At 40.6% G+C, this 22,377-nt stretch overlaps 2 protein-coding genes and 1 non-coding gene across 3 annotated transcripts; 2 read left to right on the top strand and 1 right to left on the bottom strand.

Moving 5' to 3' along the window:
* Positions 1-4,478: 4,478 nt before the first annotated feature.
* Positions 4,479-6,512, bottom strand: LOC120291712. Its single transcript, XM_039309407.1, has 3 exons — positions 6,099-6,512; positions 5,384-5,722; positions 4,479-4,985 (listed from the first exon to the last, which is right to left on the bottom strand). The coding sequence occupies exons 1-3, from the start codon at positions 6,510-6,512 to the stop codon at positions 4,479-4,481; spliced, it is 1,260 nt and encodes a 419-aa protein (XP_039165341.1).
* A 2,076-nt stretch (positions 6,513-8,588) lies between these two features.
* LOC104456645 (prostaglandin E synthase 2) lies at positions 8,589-12,510 on the top strand. The gene is made up of 6 exons (XM_010071496.3): positions 8,589-9,072; positions 9,679-9,813; positions 9,985-10,060; positions 10,208-10,302; positions 11,816-11,983; positions 12,078-12,510. The coding sequence occupies exons 1-6, from the start codon at positions 8,589-8,591 to the stop codon at positions 12,266-12,268; spliced, it is 1,149 nt and encodes a 382-aa protein (XP_010069798.2). The 3' UTR covers positions 12,269-12,510.
* Positions 12,511-14,179: 1,669 nt separating this feature from the next.
* On the top strand, positions 14,180-21,148 carry LOC104416368. Its single transcript, XR_005549720.1, has 10 exons — positions 14,180-15,266; positions 17,218-17,304; positions 17,385-17,516; positions 18,316-18,447; positions 19,694-19,759; positions 19,843-19,953; positions 20,095-20,187; positions 20,351-20,384; positions 20,554-20,624; positions 20,723-21,148. It is a non-coding gene; the product is annotated as a protein FREE1 (transcript).
* Positions 21,149-22,377: the final 1,229 nt, after the last annotated feature.

Raw genomic sequence — 22,377 nt, 5'->3', positions numbered from 1 at the left:
AGTGTATTGGAAAGTGACTTTGGTGTAAATACTATTTGGTTTAATAAATTAAATACTGTTTGGTAAATTCTATATTTACAAAGGACTTTTATTAATTTAAAAAAAAAAAGTAAAATAAAATCTAATGAAGCATTGTCATCGTTTGACAATTGGTCAATCGTTGGCCTACCTCCGATGAGGCTATCCGGTGGCTAGATTTGGTCATCGGCGGTTGGTTGGCCTCTGGTAGCCTCCCTTGAGGTCGGCCTCCACTAGATATAGCCTTCGACAGCCTCACCTAAGGTTGGCCTTCACTAGATCTGGCCTCCATAAGATGAACAATTGCACCAAAAAAAGAAAAAAAGTCAGCAAATGAGCAGTAAGAGTGGACCTCCATAAGATGAACAATTGCACCAAAAAAAAGAAAAAAAAAGTCAGCAAATGAGCAGTAAGAGTGGACCTCCATAAGATGAACAATTGCACCAAAAAAAAAGAAAAAAAAAGTCAGCAAATGAGCAGTAAGAGTGGACTTGTATTCGAAAGTGTCGAAAGTTCAATACAGTGCGAAACTGTTTTGGACTTTCAACATTTTTAATACTAACATTTGGTTAATGTACTTCCAAAAATGCTTGCCAAATGCCTAATAATTTCCTCAAGGGACATTGAGAGCTCATAATCTCTTGAGAAAACCGAACCAAACGGGATTTTGGTGATTATACTTGATAGTTGTAATTCTCCGATAAGTTTTGACAAATGACAAATTAGAACCGCCCCTTCACATCTAGCAATTTTAGTCTCGAACGGTTGAATATTTTTGCACTAGCAAATTTCAATGAAAGATTATAAAAATCTGAATTTAGTGCAATTCTTTTTTGTTTTTTTCTCTTCGAACTTGCTTTCATGATTGCGATACTCTTTAATGGAAAGCTTTATTAGGGTGCATTTGATAACTTTTCTATCTCTAAGAAATTTTTTTGTCTAGAAATAATTTTATCCATTTCTGTTCTTGAGAACAAAAAAATAAACTTTTTTTTAACCTTTTGTTTCTGTTCCATATATATTCGTTGGCAACTTTTCCATTCCAGCAAAATAGAATAATTAGCTGACAATTTCTATTATTTTGTTTTGTTTTGTTTTGAGAAACAAAAGAACAGAAAAATAAAAAAATCAAGATAATTACAAAACATATCCTCAATGGTAATTATCTTCAAAATTTTAGTTTTTATACTTATGGTCAATAATTTTTTACAAAAAATTCTTAAAATTATTGCCTTTTAGCATATCCAACATTTGAAGATTTTTGTTACTTACTATTTCGGATTTACATACCAAACCAATTATTTTAATTGCCAAAAGGAGTCGTAAAATTAGGAGCGTACAAAATTGACTGCTCAAACTAAATCGGATTAGTAGATTTTGTTCGAGTGTCGGTTCGGTTTTGGTTCCTAAAAGTGGAATTGATGTCTAGATGGTTTGGTTCCCGATGATTGGACTGAACCAAACTGACTAAGTATACTTTTTTAATTTTTATTTCTTCAAAATATTAATAAAATGTGAGTTAAACACTATCTTGATTCGGTTCCAAATAATGAAAAAAAAAGGTTAATGAAAAAAAGTTAGTAGGAAAAAATAAGTCATTGGTTCTATCGTATCGGATTGGAACTAGACTAAACTATTGGTTTAGTCCAGTCCCCGAAATTAAGATCAGCTGGTCCAATCCCTAATTCCGATTTTTGAGAGTCGGAGCAGTAACCGACCACCTCCACGTAAAGTTTCATCAAAAGTCAACCGAGCCACACCATCGGACGCCAGACCAGACGGCCGTGGAAAGACCGGGGCTCTGGACCCCACCGCCACCGGCCTCTCCTGTCGGCACGCGTGTCCACGCCCTACCCCACCGCCCCAGAGCCCCGAAATCTCCAGCTCCAACCCCCAAGCGCCGCCGCCGCCCCTGCCGCCGGAAAATTGACTCCTACTGATATTCAACTTTTGAATGCCTCTTGCAGAGGCCGTGGCTTATTGGGATTAAAGGTACTTCCCCACACTTTCTACAGTATTCCTTTAAAGTTTAATTTGGTCATACTGTGGACCATTCATAATACGATAAGTGGTAGCAAATGAAACAAAAGATTGTCAGCAAGAGCGTGAATGAACCATTGTAATGACTGCTCAATTTCCAGCCTATGCAACATTTTCTTTACCAGTAATATAACTTAGTAAAGAGCATGAAGCTTCAAAATAAAAAAAGGACCTTAGTGCATTTGATCGTGTTATTGTAGCAAAATATCATTTACTTGATTTTTGCAGATATCTACTTCCACTCGAGTATAATGCAATCATCATCATTATTTTTCTGTAGAGACAAGTTTCCTGGAATATTGCTTGAAGCAGGTCACGATCGGAGGCCGAGATGCTCTTGATTGAGAATCTTGGATCCTTTGATCCCGATCATGAGTTCATCGACAAAATTCCTGAACTACAAGGAATTGTTACCAGCAGACGTGCTTGAAATTGCCTTTCAAAGTCGGAATGATGGGAAGGCACCTCTTGTCAGTGGTTCCGGAGATGTGAATTCTGATGATCTAGGGCAGCTCGATTCCTTAAGAGGTCCCGACGAAGAGGGGGAAGAAAGGGAAGAAGGCCAGCCCTTCAGTTTTAGGATTTATTATTGTTGTCAGTAATTGGATCATTATGGGCGAGATCCAAACGGTCGAAGAGTAGTTGGGTTTCATGGGTTGGACGTAAATACATGTTTGATTGAATGGTTGAAAAGTCTTCGTCAGATTTTTATGGCTGACCCTTTTTGTTCTTCCTTTTAGAGCAACAGCTGCGGCACTAATTTAATCTGCTCCAGCCATTTTGTGCACTCTGTAGTTTAGTCATTTTAGCTGTGTCAAACTTGTAACTTATTTTCAAGGGAACTCGTTTCCTTTCTGTTCTTGGAATTTTTGAAGCGCTTTCGGTGCGATATATAGCCGTGGACAACGTTGTTATCGAAATCTCGTGTTTCATCACGTAAAAATTAACACAGCATTCAAAATGATGTGCAGCTTTGCGGAGGGTGAATGGGGACAAAAATTGTGGAAACGATGAAGTCAATTTTTGTGGAGTCCTATGACCTGTAATGCAAGAATTTTCTGAAGTTTCTGATTTGTTAATAACAATAGTAAACCCTAATATCCAGCTGCGGACTATTACCTTAACAAGCGAAAATTACCAAATTTTTTTAAACCCTATTATAATTTTTATTAATTTAATCCTAATTTTTTAATTATATCAATTAAGTTTTATACATTTTTACGTTTTGTTAATGGTTGGAAGTCACTGCATTTTTTTCTTTTAATTCTCTTTTTCTTTTTACTGTTTCCGTCTAGGCAGCCCTCCCTAGTCACAGTTGAAAAAATAAGAAAAGAAAATAGAAAAAAAATCGAAAAAGCATTGAAATATTATTAAGAATTCTCTCTATCAATATCAGCCGTGCTATATACACGTAGGATGGCTAATATATATGTTAGCGATTTCCAACTAGATGAATGCAATTGACAAAACATGAAAAGTCAATTGAAAGATTTAGTACTGAATAGATTAATGTTTTTTTTTTAAATATAATTTTCCCCATTAAGCAGCTAGTAGCCTTGACTCGGTTCAAGGATATTCAACCGGCATTGTGCAAGCAATTAAGGCTTTGTTAATTTCATGAAAATGTGTTGTTTCTAGAAAATATTTTTCAAAAACTTATTTTTCAGGAAAATAACAACATATTTAGTCGTTCGACTCAAACCTGAAAATGAAGTGAAAATTATCTTTGCCATTCGGTATTTGATTTAATTTTCCTCTATGCACTCCTTTTGATCATTTATTTTTTATTTTTTATTTTATTTTCTTTTAAAAATTCAAAATTTTAATTATTTTTTTCTTTTTCCCTTTCATAAAGAAGTTGCCAGCCAAGGCGATGGCTAGCAAGCTGAGGGATGAGCTCGCCAGCCTCTAATGATGCTTGAGCATTGCCGATCTATAAGGCTAGAGCCTTATTGCCCCTCTAATGATGATCGAGTGCCGTTGATTTGGCAAGGCTTGAGCCTCCTGTTCTCAAGCTATGCTCGAGCCTTGCTGTCCTCTGGGGCCATTCGAGCTATCCTATGATTGGTCGCCAACCTATGTTGTAGCTAGCAATTGGTTGAAGAAGAAGAAAAAGAAAAGGACAAAAATAAAATATAATTAAAAATTCAATCAAAAAAGGAAAAGAAAAAAAGGAAAATAGAAAATAATAAATAATTAAAATGAGTAGTGAAAGAATGCGTTTTCCTTATTTTTCATGAATTGAACATTGAAAACTTCGGAAAACATTCTTGAAAGTAAGCGAACGGAGCCTTGAAGAAAAGACAAAGCTTCACCGATCCTCTTAATTCATAGTCTCTTTCCTGTATTTACATTGCCTTTCTTTTGTTCTTTGTCCACGTATTTGCTATGTAATTCAATTCAATAAGCAGCAGCTTGACTCATGACATTCCCTGATCTCCACCTTCTTGTTCCCTCTTCAAATCTGCAGGTGGTAAAAAGCAATCCATGGACAACCCACATATGTTGAAGTCTACCTCCTCGATCCTCCAAGTCTCCTCGATCTTCCGCTTGTGATTCTGCGCAGCTCCATACCTGAACATGGTCACCGAAGTCTTCCCGCCATGAGCGATGTTGATCCCATCGACGTTTCTGTAGTCCTCGATGGTCGACTCCATTGTGGTTTCCCAGAAAACACTGTCGTTCCCCCTTATCGACTTCATCCTTACTAACTTGGTGTCCTCGAAGTGGACCAAGAGGCCGGTCCTCTGGCTGAAGTAGCCCCACACCTTGTGATGGGCGAGCTCGGTGTTTGGCGAGCTCTGTGCTTTGAGGATATTTTGGGCCGCCTCGATCTTTAGAGCAAAGCAGTCTTCACCGTTGATCGTCTTCTCCCCAATGCATACTGCATCCAGGAATAGGTTGGCCGTCGATCTTGGGTCCAAGCCCTAATGATAAGTAATGAAATTTAGAAAATTTAGATCAGACTCCAAAAAGGGACCAATAAAACTGAACAAATTGATTGTTAATACGATCCCCCAACTCCAATAAATTCACCATCGATGATGACAATTGTTGATTATTTTTTATTTTACGGCATTTGATTTGAAGTTCTTTCCCTGGAAAATCTGATCCTTTCTGGTTCTGCTAAAAGGATCTCCAATCATTCCTTGTTTCAAAAATGACTTCTTCCTGCTTTGTTTCTATGAGAACGCTCATATCTCACAAATGTAGTCAATTTTTACCAAGATTTCGAACCGTGAAGCTACCCGAGCCCGACACACGTTTTACCGAGAATACTGATTTCTAAAGCCAGAAGTTTTAAGAGTAATCATAAAAAGGATACCTGAAAGAAGCGGCGAAGGGGTCTAGGAGGACCGCGATTGGCATGGCAAGGCTGAGAGGAAGACTGGTTCCAAGCGACTTTGCCGTTGCTGCCCGCGCTCACCTTGAGTCCCGCAACCACCAGCTCGAGGAACCAGAGATCGGGGTTCTTCTGCCACAGCACGAACCCGCCGACCTCATTACTCCCGGTGGCGTGTACGCTGCCATCGCCCTGCCGCATCTCAGACGCCGCCATCTTCACCTGCCCCACCGCGTACATGCTGTGCACAGCGTTCAATGCCCCTTGCCCTCCTGTGGCCGCCAAGTACTGCTGAATTATGTACTGCGCGGTCGAGGCTTCCTGTTTATCATAATGCCACAGAGAGATTTACTTTAATTTCATTCTCAAAACAGTAGGAAAATAAAGGAGAAGATATCAAACAATTACACATGCAAGCCACGAATACCCTATCATGAAAAGACTTTTTCTCAAGGGCAAAAATGAAAGAAAAGAACGTGATAATTTGCAAATAAATCAAACGTGATTTCCTGACCCATCGATACAGGATCTTCTGGTGCGTAAACTTTTGCAGCGACCAAAGTCGAACGGAGGGCAAAATATTGCTTTCCAAGCACAATGACGAATTAATCATCTGAAAGAGAACTAAGAATCGTTCTTCTTCTTCTTGTTTTTGGCGGGAAAGTTAGTGATGACAGGAGGTTAGGAGTAGGCTTACGATGGTGCAACCCTTGAGGGGTCGGGTTAGAGCCTGATCTGACTGGACCTGGAAAGGAATGAGAGGCGACCCGACGAGCTTGAGCAGAGCCATGAACTCGTTCCTCGACCCGGATGACAGACGCTGCTGTTGCGGCGATTCTGACGACGAAGAAGACGAAGCATACGAACCAGAAGAAGAGGAGGAGGAGGAGGACTTGTTGCAATAATCGATGGCGGATGAGGACGAGGACTGGGCCTTCATCAGAGCGCGGAGGTTCTGCCATCTCAGCACGGCATTGCTACCCATGCTGGTGAACATCTCCTCTGGGATGGGCACCTCCAGGACGGTGTCAAGGCCGTCCTCCCTGTCAAAGTTGGGGCACATCTTCCTCATCGACAGCGACGACCAAGAGGACGTCGTCGTCGCGTACATTGATTGTCTCTTTATCTATATACTTTTCGCTCGAAGGATTTCTCGTCTTTCTTTTTGACCCTCCAAGGAGGAGGAGGAGGAGGAGGAGAGAGGAAGGTTTCTTCTCCCCTCTCTGAGATAGAATATAATAGTTTTTTTCTGGATTGTTTTGGCTTTGGTTTTGATTTGGTTTGGAAGTTGTAAGGGGCGAATCAAAAGAAGAGAGAGAGAATTGCATTGCATTCTTTGTAGTTGACGTGCAGGCACGAATTCAGGGCTAAGTTTGGTTGGTTTATTTTTGGGTAGTCAACGAGCTGGTCGTGGTCAGAAGTTCATCCGCAACTTACAACCGATTTCGCCTTGGCCATTAAGAAGTGACAGCGTGGATTTCAAATTCCATTTCCATTTCTGTACCAGGTTATCTCCTATTGATATTGGATCTCTATCGATCAATGTAGCTAACCCTCAATATTGCTCTTGGTAAGACGGGCGATGAGAAGCCAATGAAGTTATGTCGCGACCTGACCTTGTCAAGACCCAAATGGAGGGGAGAAACGGGCAATGAGAAGTCAATGAACATCTTTACGTTGCGACCTAACCTTATCAAGACCCAAATGAAAGAAAGAAAATATCAAGTTTAAGAGTACGAGTTCCCTTCCGAAGAGATTGGGTGTGGAGTTCGAACTTACAGATAACCCTACCATTACACCTTATTATTCATTAGGAACTTTTTACAATGTGTATTTTTCCTCGATTTCTACGTAATTAGATACTAAAAAAGTGTATTTTTCCTCGATTTCTATGCAATTAGATACTTAAGTTCGGGGACTTAAGTTATGCTAATATTTTTATTAGTGTCCTCTCTCTGCAATTGGATTTTGTTCGCCAAACAGATCCCCGCCAATCATGGGAGCCGGAGCAAAACCCAAAGGCAAACCGAGCAGAGGACGGATTCCGCCTGCAGGCGCGCGCGACAGGAGGAGGAAGATGGAGAAAACGAGAACGCGGGAGAGAGGAAGAAGAAAACTCTAGCCCCCAACAGATTCTGATTTCTGTACCGCCTTATGCAGGGAGCAGGGGTCGTATTTATAGCGGAGGTTGACCGACTTAAGGCTGCGTGGCTGTGATGTGCCGATAATGCCCTTACCATCGGCGGCCTCCCGAAGAAAGAGACCCGAGCGCCGCCGGGTCGGGCCTTGCATTGGGCCTGACGATTTCTTAGTTGGGCCCGCCCATTGTCGAAGATTACTAATGCCTTAAAATATCCTTTGACGGATCGAAGTGGACAAGTGGAACTCCATTCCGCCAAAGAGATTACTCGTCCAGGCTCTCCAAATTAATCCTCCCAGCTGATTGATTAGGCTTACACGAGTCAAGCGGGTTTTCAGGCTCATGACCACCTCTCATTATTGGAAAAGTTCCAAAGGATAAGGTTAGATTAAAATGTCGAGACTGATTTCGAATCTTGTTCGAATATAAGGCACCTAAAAAATCGAATTTAATTGCTTAAATTAACAAAATAAATGCGGTGCTCTTTTGATGTCTCGTAAGCTTGAGCATAGGTGTACTTACTTGTATAGATTTTTCTTTTATATTCTTAATTTGCACCATGTGATTTAGCCATATGTTACTTACCAAAAAGAAGAAGAAAAAGCTATATGTTGCTTCAGTACTTGGATATTTGTACAAATGGTCCCTTAATTTTGGATCAATGTGTTTATAAGTTTTTATTTGTTCAATGCATGTTATTGAATTTTAAACTAATATTCAATGTCAGTTATAGACTTTTATTTTATTTAACAAGTCCACAAACTTTTAGCATATATTTAATATACTTTTTGAATTATATAAAAATGTTCGATATTATCTTTTAACTTGAATTAATGAAAGGTCATTATTAAACATTTTTAGTTTTGGACTAGATTGAATATATACTGAAAGTTTATGGATTGCATCATAAATATTAAATTTTAAAGATGATATCTCCTAATATTCATAAATTATATTAAACAAATAAAATTTTAAAAAATTGTACTTTTCATCAAAATTTTGAGGTCGTTTATGTAAATTTCTTTTCCTAAGGTACCGTGATATTCAATGTATCGGTGCCAAACGTACCAGATTGCAGCAACACGCGTCACCGTAGCATTTTCCGTCACGCGCCAGTTCCGTGGAGAACCTTCTACGGCGTGTGGACTCTTCCCTGCCGCACTTTCAAACCGGTTCCGGAATTCGAACGATGACGACGAGGTCGATCAGAGGAGCCGCCGCTTTGACCCGCGCCGCCGCGGCCGTCGGAGCAGCCTCCGCCGGCGCCTCCCAGCACCGCCTCCTTCGAGCCGCGCTCCGCAATCCCCGGGCGGGCACGAGCTCCCGTGGCTCTCCGAGGTACTGACCGCCCGGCGCTGGCCGTCGATCCCCTCCGTTGCCAATGGCGCCGCGGGGGCCAGGCTCTTGTCCTCCGCCGCCGCCGCGGCGTCGTCTGCGGCTCGGGAAGAGGGCTCGCGAGGGGCGAGGTTTCTCCCCGGCGACGTCATCCTCTACCAGTACGAGGCTTGCCCTTTCTGCAACAAAGTTAAAGGTTAGCTACCGGGCTTCTCTAGAATCTCTTAAGAAGCTAGAATCGTTCAGCGAGTCAAGCGCTTCGCCGTTTCTGTAGGTGCCGCTTCTTGTTTGCGAGGGAAGTAATCGGTGTTCTTTGGCCCTCGAAGGCTGAGCATGCGAAGTTTTGCTGAAAGAGAGTTCAGTCTAGTGGAGTGTATGCACTGAGAGATGCATCTTGGGGATGTACGCTTTTGCGGATCCCTTTCTCTGGTTCGAATCAGAGTGTCCTCGAGATTTTGTTCGCTCACAGTGGTTTCTTTGTATTTGTAGCATTCCTTTTTTCCTCTTATCATCACAAAGGGAAGTTGAGGCTTGGGGAAATGTAAAATGATAACGATGAAGTTAATCGGATCGCATAACCAGTATCTACAGAATATGCGGGAAAATAGTTATTAACCAGGAAAACCAAACTAAAGTGAGCGAATTTAAGATGCTGAAGTGTGGCTTTGCTTGTGCTGCCGATATTACGGTATCTCTCACGATTGTTAGTATGTCAGTTGTTGTCAAATAATTAATCTCGCATTTGAGCATCATTAACTTCATTATGATGTTGTTTGATTTTTTCTTTTTTCTTTTCCTTCAGCGTTCTTGGATTACTACAAAATACCGTACAAAGTTGTGGAGGTCAACCCCATCAACAAGAAAGAGATCAAATGGTCTGATTACAAGAAGGTGCCTATACTGATGGTAGATGGAAAGCAGATGAATGACTCTTCAGGTTGTTGGTCATTTCCCTTATCCTTTTTATCTCTTGCTTGTTCTTTCATGTTGATGTGATTAGCGATATCTAACTTTGGAGCATTCAAGCCTATTCTGCTGAACGCTCAAGTTTTTGGAGGTCTTTTGATTTTCATTTACACTCTGCAATGACCCATTTTGGTGTGTGCAGCTATTATTGATCAGTTGTTCGAAAAAATTCATCCTGATGAGTTGGCGGAAAATGAGGAGGAGAGGAAGTGGCGTGGGTACAATTAACTTCTCTGCCATTCTCTTTTTGTTTCTGGGGATTCTGTGACTTCATTTCCTTTCGTCCAAGTTACCTTGGACATCTCCCTGTTATGTTTCACGCAATGTACCGACTCACCATTGGTGTGTAATATGACTGGATGTAGGTGGGTTGATAATCATTTGGTTCATGTTTTATCACCAAATATATACAGAACTCCTTCAGAGGCCCTGGAGTCATTCGACTATATTACTACCCATGGTAAGGACAACATATGCATTGGTGTTCCTGAGTTGTTTTTGGCAACATATCTGTGTCTTTTGAGGAAGCAGCTTGCTGAATGCTCCCCCCTCCTTTATTTATTTATTTATTTATTTTTACACCATTTAGTTGCTAACTGTTCTTGTTCCAATTCCAACAAAAAGAACCAATTAGTGTGGAAAAATTTGCTGGCACTGTTATTTTATTACTTAACTGTACTTGCTATTGCTTTACAAGTGAAAGAGCTGTCTACAAGCTGTGTGAAAGCATTGTGCACTTTACTGGTAGCTAGCAAGTAAACAATTGGAAGCTCAACCTATGGATGTGCTCAAGCATCTATTTTTCCGAAGAGCATGATCATTGTTGATCAATGTTTACCTTTTCCTGAGACATGAGTAGTGAGGCTAAGCTATGTGGGTTGTTATGCTTTAGTTCACAGTAGTTGACTTGGCAGTGCCCTTTTTCTGGAATGGTTTATTTTGGTATAGCAGCAGGAGTTGACAATGAGTCAAGGTGTTTGTTTGAGGAAAAAGCAAGTAAACTCCAATCAACCCCGTAGGGAGCTTGGTCCAGTGGCTCAAGTTTTCATTTATTTCTGCAGTGATATGGTATCACACTTGTTGTCTATTGTAGGACATCAATTTTACAGCATCCTTAATTCTTAGATCATGGCTGTTTTGAGCATAGGAGGGTTTTGAATCCAGAAACCATCCTTTATTCCCAGATCATAGCTGTTTTGAGCATATCCAGAGCTTTCTGCGAATCTGTGAAGTTTCTTTTTTTAAAGATAAACAAGTTTAGATTTTCTGAATGCCCACATCTTTTGACACATACAACCCAGTAAAATGTGTAGACAATTGGGATACTAAGAGTTATACACTGTGGCAAAAGTCTGCGACTGATTCATGATATAACATTAGGCATGCAAAGGCACTACAAAGACTCAGTCATCATCCACATGGTCTTCCTTCCATCATATGACTGATCTAACCTTTTGTGGTTGAGCTAATGTTGCAGTTGATCGCGATCTTTCATTTCTTTTAATCATGTTTAGTACTAGACTCACTGTAATTCATTGGTCGGGTTGGGTTTGGCTCTAGGACCTGTAGTTGAAGTGCACTAGTTTTCATAATCTTTAGTCTTTGCTAAGCGCTTACTGGATCCAATATCTATACTCTAGTTTCATCTATTTCTAGTGTATTCTAAGCTTTTATGAGATCCATACTCTACTTTCATCATTTCTATTGTTGCCTGTTTTAGTTTGTCAATTCTTTTTCTCTCTGATCTTGTGAATTTCTTGTGTCCTATAATTTCAATAAATACTAGTTTGATTTGCACCATTTCTTTTGGTGATGTTTCTTATTCTAAACAAACAGTTTACAGTGCACCTTTCTGTACTCCTTGGTGTATTTCTCCTGCTAATCGTGATGAATATCTACTTATTGAGTATCGAACTTGCTCTATATACTTCAATAAATTATGATTATAGTATGATGAGGATCCACAATTATAGGCAACTTCAGCTTCATGGAGAGGTTAATTGCCAAGTACAGCGGAGCTGCAGCTATGTATATGGTGTCGAAGAAGTTGAAGAAGAGACACAACATTACAGACGAACGCGCAGCCTTGTATGAAGCTGCTGAAACATGGGTGGATGCTCTTAAGGGGAGGCCATTTTGTGGTAAGCTCGAATGGTTCTGCTCATTGGTTGGTCAGAAGCAGTGAGAAGAATGCTGCAAGACTTGACTCTCTTTTCTGGTCGTTATCTGCAACAGGTGGCGCAGAGCCTAATTTAGCTGATCTTGCTGTTTTTGGCGTGCTGAGGCCGATCCGGCACCTCCAATCTGGGAAAGATATGGTTGAGCATACTCGGATAGGTGAATGGTATGACAGAATGCAGCATGCCGTGGGGAATTCTACTAGAGCAATGACTCAGTCGTGGCAGGAGTCTAGGGAAAAAATTTAGAGCAAGGCAAATGATGTTGTGGAGTCGGCAACGCCCTGAGTCTCATAAAGAACACCCCCCCTTCTTTTTTTCTGTTCTTATAGCGTCGATAGAGTACCGTGCCAATAAGTTGTTTTCGCCATTTTGACACGCACTTCAATGAATTGTATGCACTGATTGCACTCTAAGCCGGTGATAAAATCTGCAAGCGGTGGTTAGTGTTCTACGAATGTATGTGCACTGGTGACCTGATGCTTGTTTTGCGGTCTATGCTCCGCGGCTCGCCCTCTGCTGCTGCTCGACTGTGGAGAAGCTTTCTAAGGATCACAGAAGTCGCCATGGCATGTGGTGAGACATTGAAGTCAGACCCTTGTCGAGAAAATGATAGCAGAGTGTATGCATCTTCTAACCGAGTTGTTTGGGATTTCGACCCTTGATTGGATCCTTTGGTTCCTAAACAGTCAACGGGCCAACCAACTCCAGGGATCATTCGTATTCACTTTTCTGCATTTTCTGCACCCAATAAAACGATAATATAATAAAATCCTCAAATTGTCATGAGCGAAGGTACTTATATTTAGTGATTATACTTGATAGTTATAATTCTCCGATAAGTTCTTACAAATGACAAGTTAGAACCGGCCCTTCACATCTAGCAATTTTAGTCTCGCACGGTTGAATATTTTCTCACTGGCAAATTTCAGTGAAAGATAATAAGAAATCTGAATTTAGTGCAATTTTATTTTGCTTTTTCCTCTTCGAACTTGCTTTCATGATCACGACTCTCTTTAACGGAAAGCCTTAGTAGGATGTAATTTGATAACTTTTTTATCTTTAGAAACAATTTTTGTTCAAAAATAGTTTATTCATTTCTATTCTTGGGAACAAATAAATATATTTGTTTTTTCCTTTTGTTTCTATTCTATATCTATTTGTTGGCTACTTTTCTATTCCAATAAAATAGAATAATTAACTGACAATTTCTATTTTTTTTATTCTGAGAAATAAAAGAATAGAAAAAAAGATAATTACAAAACATATCCTCAATGGTAATTATTTTTCAAAATTTTAGTTTTTATACTTATGGTTAGTAAAGTTTTACAAAAAATTCATAAAATTATTGCCTTTTAGCATATCCAACATTTGAAGATTTTTATTACTTAATATTCCAAATTTACATACCAAACCCATTGTGTTAATCGCCAAACGGAGTGGTAAAATTAGAGGTGTGTAAAATAGAATTCCTCGGACAAAAATAAAATAAAATAGAATTCCCGAATGAATCGATTAGTCGGTTTTGTTTAAGTGTCGGTTTCTAAAAGTGGAATTAGTATCTAGATGATTCATTTCCAGGTGATTAGACCAAACCGAACCGACTAAGTATATTTTTTATTTTATTTTATTGTTTCTTTAAAAAAATTAATAAAATGTAAGCTAAACACCACCTCAATTTGGTTTCAAATGATGAGAAAAAATTTAATGGAAAAAAAGTAATAAGAAAAAATAAGCAATCAATTTCATTATATCGGATTGGAACTAGACCAAATTATTGGTTCAGTCTGGTCCCGACCTTAAGATCAGCCGATCCAGCCCCTAAGAATCGAATCGGGAACCGCCTCTACAAAAAATTTCATCAAAAGTCAACCGAGCCACACCATCGGACGCCAGACGAGACGGCCGTGGAAAGACCGGCGCTATGGACCCCACCGCCACCGGCCTCTCCTGTCGGCACGCGTGTCCACGCCCTCCCCACCGCCCCGGAACCCCGAAATTCCCATCTTGACCTTGACCTCGTGGAGCAACCACTCAACCAACGCGGGCTCACCATAACTCGGCGTGTGCCGGGCTCCACCCGATCTCTCCTCTCCCCACAGAACGAACCCCTCCCTCTTTTCTCTCTCCTCTCGTTTCCGCGATCCTAAGCAACCGGAATCATCTTTCCTCCTCCATCTTCTTCGACCGAAAATCCAATCCAATCCAATCTCTCTGCCCCTCATCATGCAGCAAGGCGACTACTCCTCCGCCCCGTACTTCCACTACCCTCACCTCCCGCCGAACCCCAACCCCGCCGCCGCCGCTGATCCGCCGCCGATGTCCTTCGCCTCCGCGCCCCCTTCTCCTCCGGCTACTCCCCCTCCGATTACCCCGCCTACCCCCTACGGCGCCCCCGCCCCCGATCCGATCGCCCCCGACCGCCCCCTCCTACGCCCCGCCCCCGATCTCCAGCTCCAACCCCCAAGCGCCCCCGCCGCCCCCGCCGCCGGTGTCCTCCTTCGTCCCTTCTACCCCGCAGGCCCCTCCTCCTTCCCTCCCTTCGATTCTCACGCCCCTACCAGCCGCCCCCGCCGCAGCCGCCGCCGCAGCAGTCTTATTACGCGCCGCCCCCGCCCCCTCCGCCCGCCCCCGCGCCCGCGCCTCCCCGCCCGGGCCCTACGATCAGCTTCAGGCCGCCGCGAGCTACCCTCCGCAGACCTCGATCGCGCCCCCGCCCTGAACCCTAGCTCGGTCCCCAATCAGAGCACGAATTCGACGTACTCGTCCATCTACGCCTCGTCGGCCCCGTACAACCCACCGTATGAGCCGACGTATGATAATTCCGTGAAGTACGATCAGGGGGGGATCGTTCCTCGATGATAGGTATGGCGGGGGATACGGTCGTAGCATGTCCGATTACGGGTCGGATTTCTACAGGAAGCAATCGGATGTTTCGCAGTATGGTTCGGGTTCGAGGCGGGAGGACGCGTATGGAGATGGTGTGTTTGCTTACGAAGGAGGGAAAGTCGAGCCATATGGTGCTCGAGGCACTTCTTCGAAATCATCGACCTGGTCTGCGTTCGATGATTATGGAAGACCAATCAGTTTTCCCTCTGGGAAGGAGTCTTCAGTCAGCTCACCGAAGATTGTAAGAGCAGTGCCCAAGGCGGAGACGCAGCAGGATGTAAAGAGTGGGGTCCAGAAGTTTAGGGTGAAGCTCTTGCCTGAAAGTGGTTCTCAAAGTACAATGGATGTTCTCTGTCAGGTTTGTCTTTGCTTGTTCATTTTCCTTAATTTCTACCTTTAGAAGTTTATAGCGTGCGGAGTAGTAAGTTCATCGTTATTATTTCAGCGCTACTGAATTTGACTCGTTTAATGCCTAGTTCGTCTTAAATCAGAGGCTAACCTAAGATTCTTTGGGGGTGTTCTAGGACAGATAGACCGTTTGAGCATCAAAGTGTTTCATTACAAAAAAATAAATCTGCAATGTATGGGTACAAATCATCTGATGCAACTGAATATATTACATCTCTTGACTGATCGAGTTGTAATATTATGATAGTTTTCACTGTGATTTTACATTGCAAGTGAACTGAAGTAACTGATGTTTTGGCTAAACCGCCATAATGATTTTAAAATAAAAAGCAAAGAGCTTTCCTTTATCGGGCAACACCTGTTGTTGTTCTGGAAAACTTTAGCACATTTTACACTAATAGCTTGTAAGAGATGCAAGGTTGTAGTTTTGTACTGTCTTCGTTATTCCAGTTCCTGTTATACTCTTTGCTTATTGCTTATTACTGAAGCAAGTAAAAGGATTGCCTGCCTTAGATGCTAATGCTAATTTCTTTTTTTCCATTAGCTCATGTCTTAAGAAGTTGAAGATATGCCCTTTTGATCTTTAAATGTCTTGAAGATCACTGTTTGACGAAATAATTGCTTGATAGATGTGTTATGTGGATTTATCATAAAATGGTGGATTATGAGGATTGTAGATGTTAGAGATAAATGCGATGTTAGCAATCACTGTTTGTAGATGCCTTCAAAAGACTAATATAATAAAAATTACATAAGTCACCATAAAATCAATCAATAATGTAACTATTACTGACCAAATTATATAATGGGGGAAGGACACTGACTGCATTTGCTGTAGAAAACGTTAGTAAACAACCTAGACTAGCTAAAAGAGGAATGGTGAAAATTGGTATACCTTGAAGGTTTCTTGTTTAGTACCCATATTAGCCCAAATAGTTAGGTCCTCTTTGACAGCTTAATTAAATGCCGATAACTGAAAACTTTGACACTTAATAAGATTAAAATAGTCTGGTAATACTGACTAATTTTGACTAGACAGATTCATTTAAGCAAAAATTTCACTCAAGATGAAGTAAGGAAGCAGTTACTTAATTTGTCTGATGGAAAAACTTTTGTGGGAGTTAGAACTTTACCAATTATATTGCCAAAGCCTATTATCACATCTGCAACTCCTTTTTGCTGAGAAACTAACAAGATGCAATGTTTATCTTCCAAAGCTTATATTAAACAATCTTTTGTTAAGTACTTGTTTTGTTTGCTTTAAAAATTTTCTTTACTACTAATTTGAAAATTTAACATTTTATAGGTGTATACATGTCGATATTTGCATTTTTTTGAAAGATGTCGTGTTTTGCATAAAATAAAAATCGAATTATAAGCACTGCAGGATTTGGAAAAAAATAACTTAAAATCCATACAAATCAAACATATTCAGTGTCTAAATTCTGAGAACTTATTTTTCAAATTTATCATACAAGCTGTTCATTGATTTCTCAATCTCATCAATAGTTACTTTCACCCTCTTGCTGAGTGCCAATTATTGCAAGAGGAGGAATAGAACACCTATTAGTAAATCAATATGATTCCCTTTGGCATTGATAAATCATGGTGTACGTGCACTCTGTGTTTCGTTCCCGCGCAGCTGGGGGGAAATATGAGGTGGAGAACACCCATAATTGAACTCACTGATTTCGTTACTATTCATAGTATCTCCTTATCACGTTCTTAATATTAATTCAAAGATCTTAAACATCTCTTTGTTTTGTTGTAAGATACCTATAGTAAACAAGAGCTGTGACCAATACAGTAGATCATTTTGTCTCTTTCTTGCTTTTATCCTTCAGTCATTTGGTGGTTGATTCTATTGCAACTGATTCTTGATATTACGTATTGTCTTTCAGATAGGTTTGGATGGAATTCGTATGCTTGATCCTTCAACAAGTCGGACTTTGAGGATATACCCTTTAGAGACCATCACCAGATGTGAAGTGAGTTGATTGTCCTCTTTTACACGTTCTTTTACAGTTTATAACTTAATGTTGACCTATGGATGCATTGTGCCACGCAGGTGACAGATTCATCTATATTTTCATTTTGGTCAAAGAGTTCTGTGGATATTGAACCCAGACGTATTAGATTACAATCAAATCGTTACACAACTAACACACTCCTTGATACGGTGACAGCTGCGACTGTTCAGGTAGAATGCTACATCTGCATTTACCAATTATGTGCATGATGTGGTGGATGGATAAATTAGTGGGCTGACAACGCTTGTCCAATGTGTGTGTGAAGAAGACTTTTTACCCTGTTATGTTAATATGTTATAATTTGTAGCTGCTTATGAATGAATTCTCACACTCTATCACCGTTGCTTAGATATTGAGTATTTCCTGCCTTTTTCCTTGCTTTCATGTGCATACTGGCGCAAGGCCAAAGTCCTTCCTTTCACATGCATATTAGTGGGATTTGCAAGGCCTTGCAGAAATGCAAGTCAGGCCTTCACTCATTTCTAAACTTTGAAACCTCACTGGACTGGCTGGTTTGACTGGAACTGGTCTTAGGTCTGGTCAGATTTAGACTACTAAATTTTCTGTGGCTAAACTGGCATTGGATGTTTTAGAGTTTTCATCCAGGGACTTACTATTGGATGTACATTGTTCACACCAGCCGTTCATTGGCTGAACCATAGTCTTTGTGGATTTGAATCTTTGACCGGGGTCCAAGGATTGAGATGCACTTGTGCGCTTGAACTGTTAGACCACACGTTGCCCATACTTGCAAAGAGATGAATTCATTTAATGATCCATATCCCTGCACTGGACCATCAATAGAAAATAGCTCCATAGTTAATTTTTTTTTTTTTTTGGTCGGTTGTGGACCTTAAATAGCTCCATATATATATATATATATATTTTATATAACTTTAAATAGCTTCATAGTTCAGCTGATGGTTTATGTGCTTTCTGGACTGAAAGTAAATGTTTTACATGCTCCAGTTAAAGGAAATGGGTGGAAGGACCAGGCCTTCTGATCCTGTAAAGACAAGTGAACAGCCTGCAGATAGGAAGAAAGGTATTGCTGACTGGATGAATTTGATGAAGCCTGGCAATGAGGAGAAGGATCACTGGGTATAATGCAAAATTCATTTTTATCTTCTTCATCCCCCCCACTCCCCCACCAACCCCTTCTCTTCCCCCAGGGCGTATGCTGATGGAATTGATGTTATTTTGTTGCATTGGCTATTTGAGCAAGCATGCGTTAGTTTTTTTTGTTGCTTGTGGCATTTTCCCTGATGCTGAGGTAAAAGTTCCTTCAGTCGGTGGCAGCTTCTGTTTAAGCTTTGGTTTAATTTTTGCTGCAATGGTTTGCAAGTAGGCTTTTGGGAAAACAGGATTGTTTGGAGATCCTGATCTGTCTAGATTTGTGGAACTCTATTGAAGAAACAAACTTGCTTCATGTGGACTTGAACGCATGCATTTACATGAACTTGGAAGCTCCATTAGGCAAATGGGATGGAAATTTTAAACTATTTAGAATTCTTCCAGCTTTGCTAGAGTCTCTGTACAGATATGCTTACCTTACGTCTTTGCACACCTGTTTGATTGGTTCTCTTGTGGCCTAACCATAAAATTGCCTTTGTTTCGAAGCATCTAGTGGTAGTCTTTGAAATGGACTTTTAAGGAGGTTTTTTATCGTCTTATTTTATGTGGCCCCTCCAGCTTTTTTAAGGATTTCCATTTCGAGCTATATCAATTCTCGAGCAATCACACATGCTCCAAACATCTTCAAATTGCTTATGCATATTTGATGCCTTGAAATCCATTTGGCGTGAGTATTTTCCAGAGTGTGCTCTACAAGATTTTGCACTTCATCATCCCTATTTTATTGTCCATTTCATGGAAGATCTGACAATTATAGATGTTGACATCCTTTTGTATCCTGGATCTCCCTCTTTATGAGGGCTTAGACTAGCTACATAGAGATCTTGTGCAGACCAAACTTGGCTAGCAACTTGTGCCATGCCATCAAAATAGTGTTTTTCTTTTTGTATTTGTGTTGGTCATTTATGTCATCAACATAAAGTGAAAATATGGATCAAAACATGTCAAGTGTGTCGTTTTTGAATTAATCATAGTCACTAAATGCTGATGTCTCTCAGTAAATCCTTTTTGTGTAAAAAGTTATCACCTTTTGAAATAGTATTATATCGTGTTTTATCAGGCGTTTTGTATGCATTTATTCTCAATCTTAGTGAGAAGAATGAGAAGTTACTATCAAAAGCATGGAAGTATCAAATCATTGGTTTCCTTAGAATCTCACATCAGCCTTGTTTGCCATAAAAGCTACTCACATTCCTTGGTTTTTCCTTATTAGGTTCCCGATGAAGCAGTTTCAAAGTGTACAGCTTGTGGATCGGATTTTAGTGCTTTTATTCGCAGGGTACATACTTTTATATCACTACTAGTCTCTTCAGTGTTCATATGTATTGTTTTCCCTCATGTCTGGTTTTTTTTTGGATTCAGCACCACTGCAGGAATTGTGGAGATATTTTCTGCGATAAATGTACCCATGGTAGGATTGCCCTAACTGCTGAAGAAAATGCTCAACCAGTTCGCGTTTGTGACCGTTGTTTGGTATATTTCTAGTTTCTTTGAAGTGAATGTACCCCACATGTATCTTAGTATGTGCATGGGCCTGAGACCTGTTACAACTTGCAATAGGCTGGCATATTACATTCCTCATACCTTGTCACTCTAAACATTGGGGTTTTGTAGGCTGAAGTTACTCAGCGACTGAGCAATGCGAAGGAAGCATCCAGTAAACCGGTGGGATTTCAGAGTCATGAGGACCTTGCAAGAAAGCTTCAGGTAGTCTTTCTGATCCTTTGCATAGATAGCTTCAGGTAGACATGTTCCCTGTAATTTCTTTGTGGCAAAGTCTTCGGACAACTTTGCGCAATCTTTTGTGAGGCTCTTTTGAAGAAAGTGTGTTGTCACGCTATAACTTTCTGACATTATTTGTATGTGACAGGAGGAAATGGAGAGGAATCGCAAAGGATCAGCGGGTAATTCTCTAATCTTAACTGGATACATGTGTTCTCAACGCAGCTGTTTCTTTTCAGAGGATCCGTTCTTTTAATGTACCTGATGGATTCTGTCATGAAAGTACCCTTTTTTGGCTCGTTGTTAGTTGAGCTTCTGTCTAGTGTTGACAGAGGAACTGTCTTTTTACAGGCTCCCAGTCTGATGGTTCTGGAAGGAGGATGAAGGAAGTTGCCTGTCCCATATGCACTGTTCATTTGCAGGTATGAGACCCTTCACCAACAACAGCTCGGATGTGTTATGTTGGTCCTATTGTTAAATACTTCGATATTAAAAGGGGTGTGCTCTGGAATAATTGCAGGTCCAGGTTCCAACCTCTGGTTCTGAGACTATTGAATGTGGAGTATGTCAGCATCCCTTCCTCGTGAGTGCCCACTAGTGCCACCCTGTTTGGGCGATGAGGCTTCTGCATTATAACTTCTTTGAATTGTTTAGCATGTGGAAAAGGGCTTTGGATGGCTACAATGAGATTAGTGACCTATTTAGTAAATTCCTTTGCTTTCTTTGGAGAATTTGAGCCAATGTTGGTAGTTCACGATATATTACTGTAAATTGAGATTTGAGTTGGTGCTGAGTGTGATAGTGACTTTTGTACATGGATGAACTGCAGAATTGTTGGTGCGGGTATTGTGGTATGCATATCGCATGCCAGTGGCTTGTTGCAAGTTACCTTTCGATGTAAAAAATATTTGATCATGTTAATCCTGTGACTTATTTGCATTTTTCTTCTTGCAAGTATCTTCTTTGTAGTTTGAATTATAGCTACCGTTTGCTTGGGCGTACCCTGTAACATACCTCATAATCATCAAGATCCAATGGATAAGTTGCAATAAAGTGGCTTAATTGTGTTGGGATGCAGTTTAATCATGTTCATTTATGCCATGGGTCAGGTGTTTTTATATACTATAGAAAGGTATTCATCGTCCCACACTGTCTGAGGATTTTCTTGGTGGTTGTGAGCGAGACACCGAGGACGATAATCTGTGCGCTTCCCCCCCTTAGTGAAAAGTCGACTCCGTTCCGCTACAGGGTATTCAAATGGTCCAAGAAATTGGACAAAGTCTAATAGGGAATGCTCGTCCTCTAAAATGAGCACTCTAGCTCTTTCTAATCATGGAATTATGCCTGGAATGAAAATAGGGAATACCTATTAGAGTGATGAAAATAGGGAGTGTTAAGAGTGGTTCTAGGTTCAATACAAGTTCCATTTGGAACTTAGGGCGCGTTTGTTTGCGTTTCGTTTAAAAATTGTTAGGAAACGAAATAAAAAAGTGTTTGTTCAGGAACAATTTCGAACAAAAAACGCGTTTGCAGAATCGTATAAAATTTCGTTTTACGGAATAGAAAAAGAATGTAAAACACGTTTGGTAATTGTTAAAAAATTATGTTTGGAATAGAAAAGTAAAACACGTTTGGTTATGTACAAAATTGCTGTTCCAGTAATTGGGCATTACTACTTCCACAGCTAAAGCTAAAGATGTTCCTACAGCTTTTTCTCGATGAACAAACAAAACTCCCAATGTATGTAGATTGCCTATTGCCGAAATAGACCAAGGGTCGCCTCAATCGTTTCCTCTTCCCAATATTTTCAGCTTCCATGACAAAGAATGCAAGAGCTAGAACTGCAGAGAACAAAGGCCCCTCCCCCTATTGAAGTATCGACTTCAAGAAAAACGTTGTCCCTTGAAGGAAATGACAAATAGCATGCATTAGCCTCATAAGCGCCCGGCAAAATTCGTAATGCAAAACAGAATTTAGTAATGAGGCGCTTATTTCAATCTGAATGAGTGCCGATCTTGTGGCCTTACCTATTTCGTTGGTACCAGTTTTGGACCTTGAAAGCCTACATATCTTCTATTAAAAGGAGAGGGGAAAGAGGAAGCATGAAAAGACAGAATACATTCATATGCAGTGTTCAGTATATCATTTTAGTCGGAACAAGGCCTAGATCTCGGT

Source organism: Eucalyptus grandis, chromosome 3 (assembly GCF_016545825.1).
Source record: "Eucalyptus grandis isolate ANBG69807.140 chromosome 3, ASM1654582v1, whole genome shotgun sequence".
Taxonomy (NCBI): domain Eukaryota; kingdom Viridiplantae; phylum Streptophyta; class Magnoliopsida; order Myrtales; family Myrtaceae; genus Eucalyptus; species Eucalyptus grandis.
Note: the sequence above shows the minus strand (reverse complement) of the source record. Positions and strands in the feature narration are given on the sequence as shown.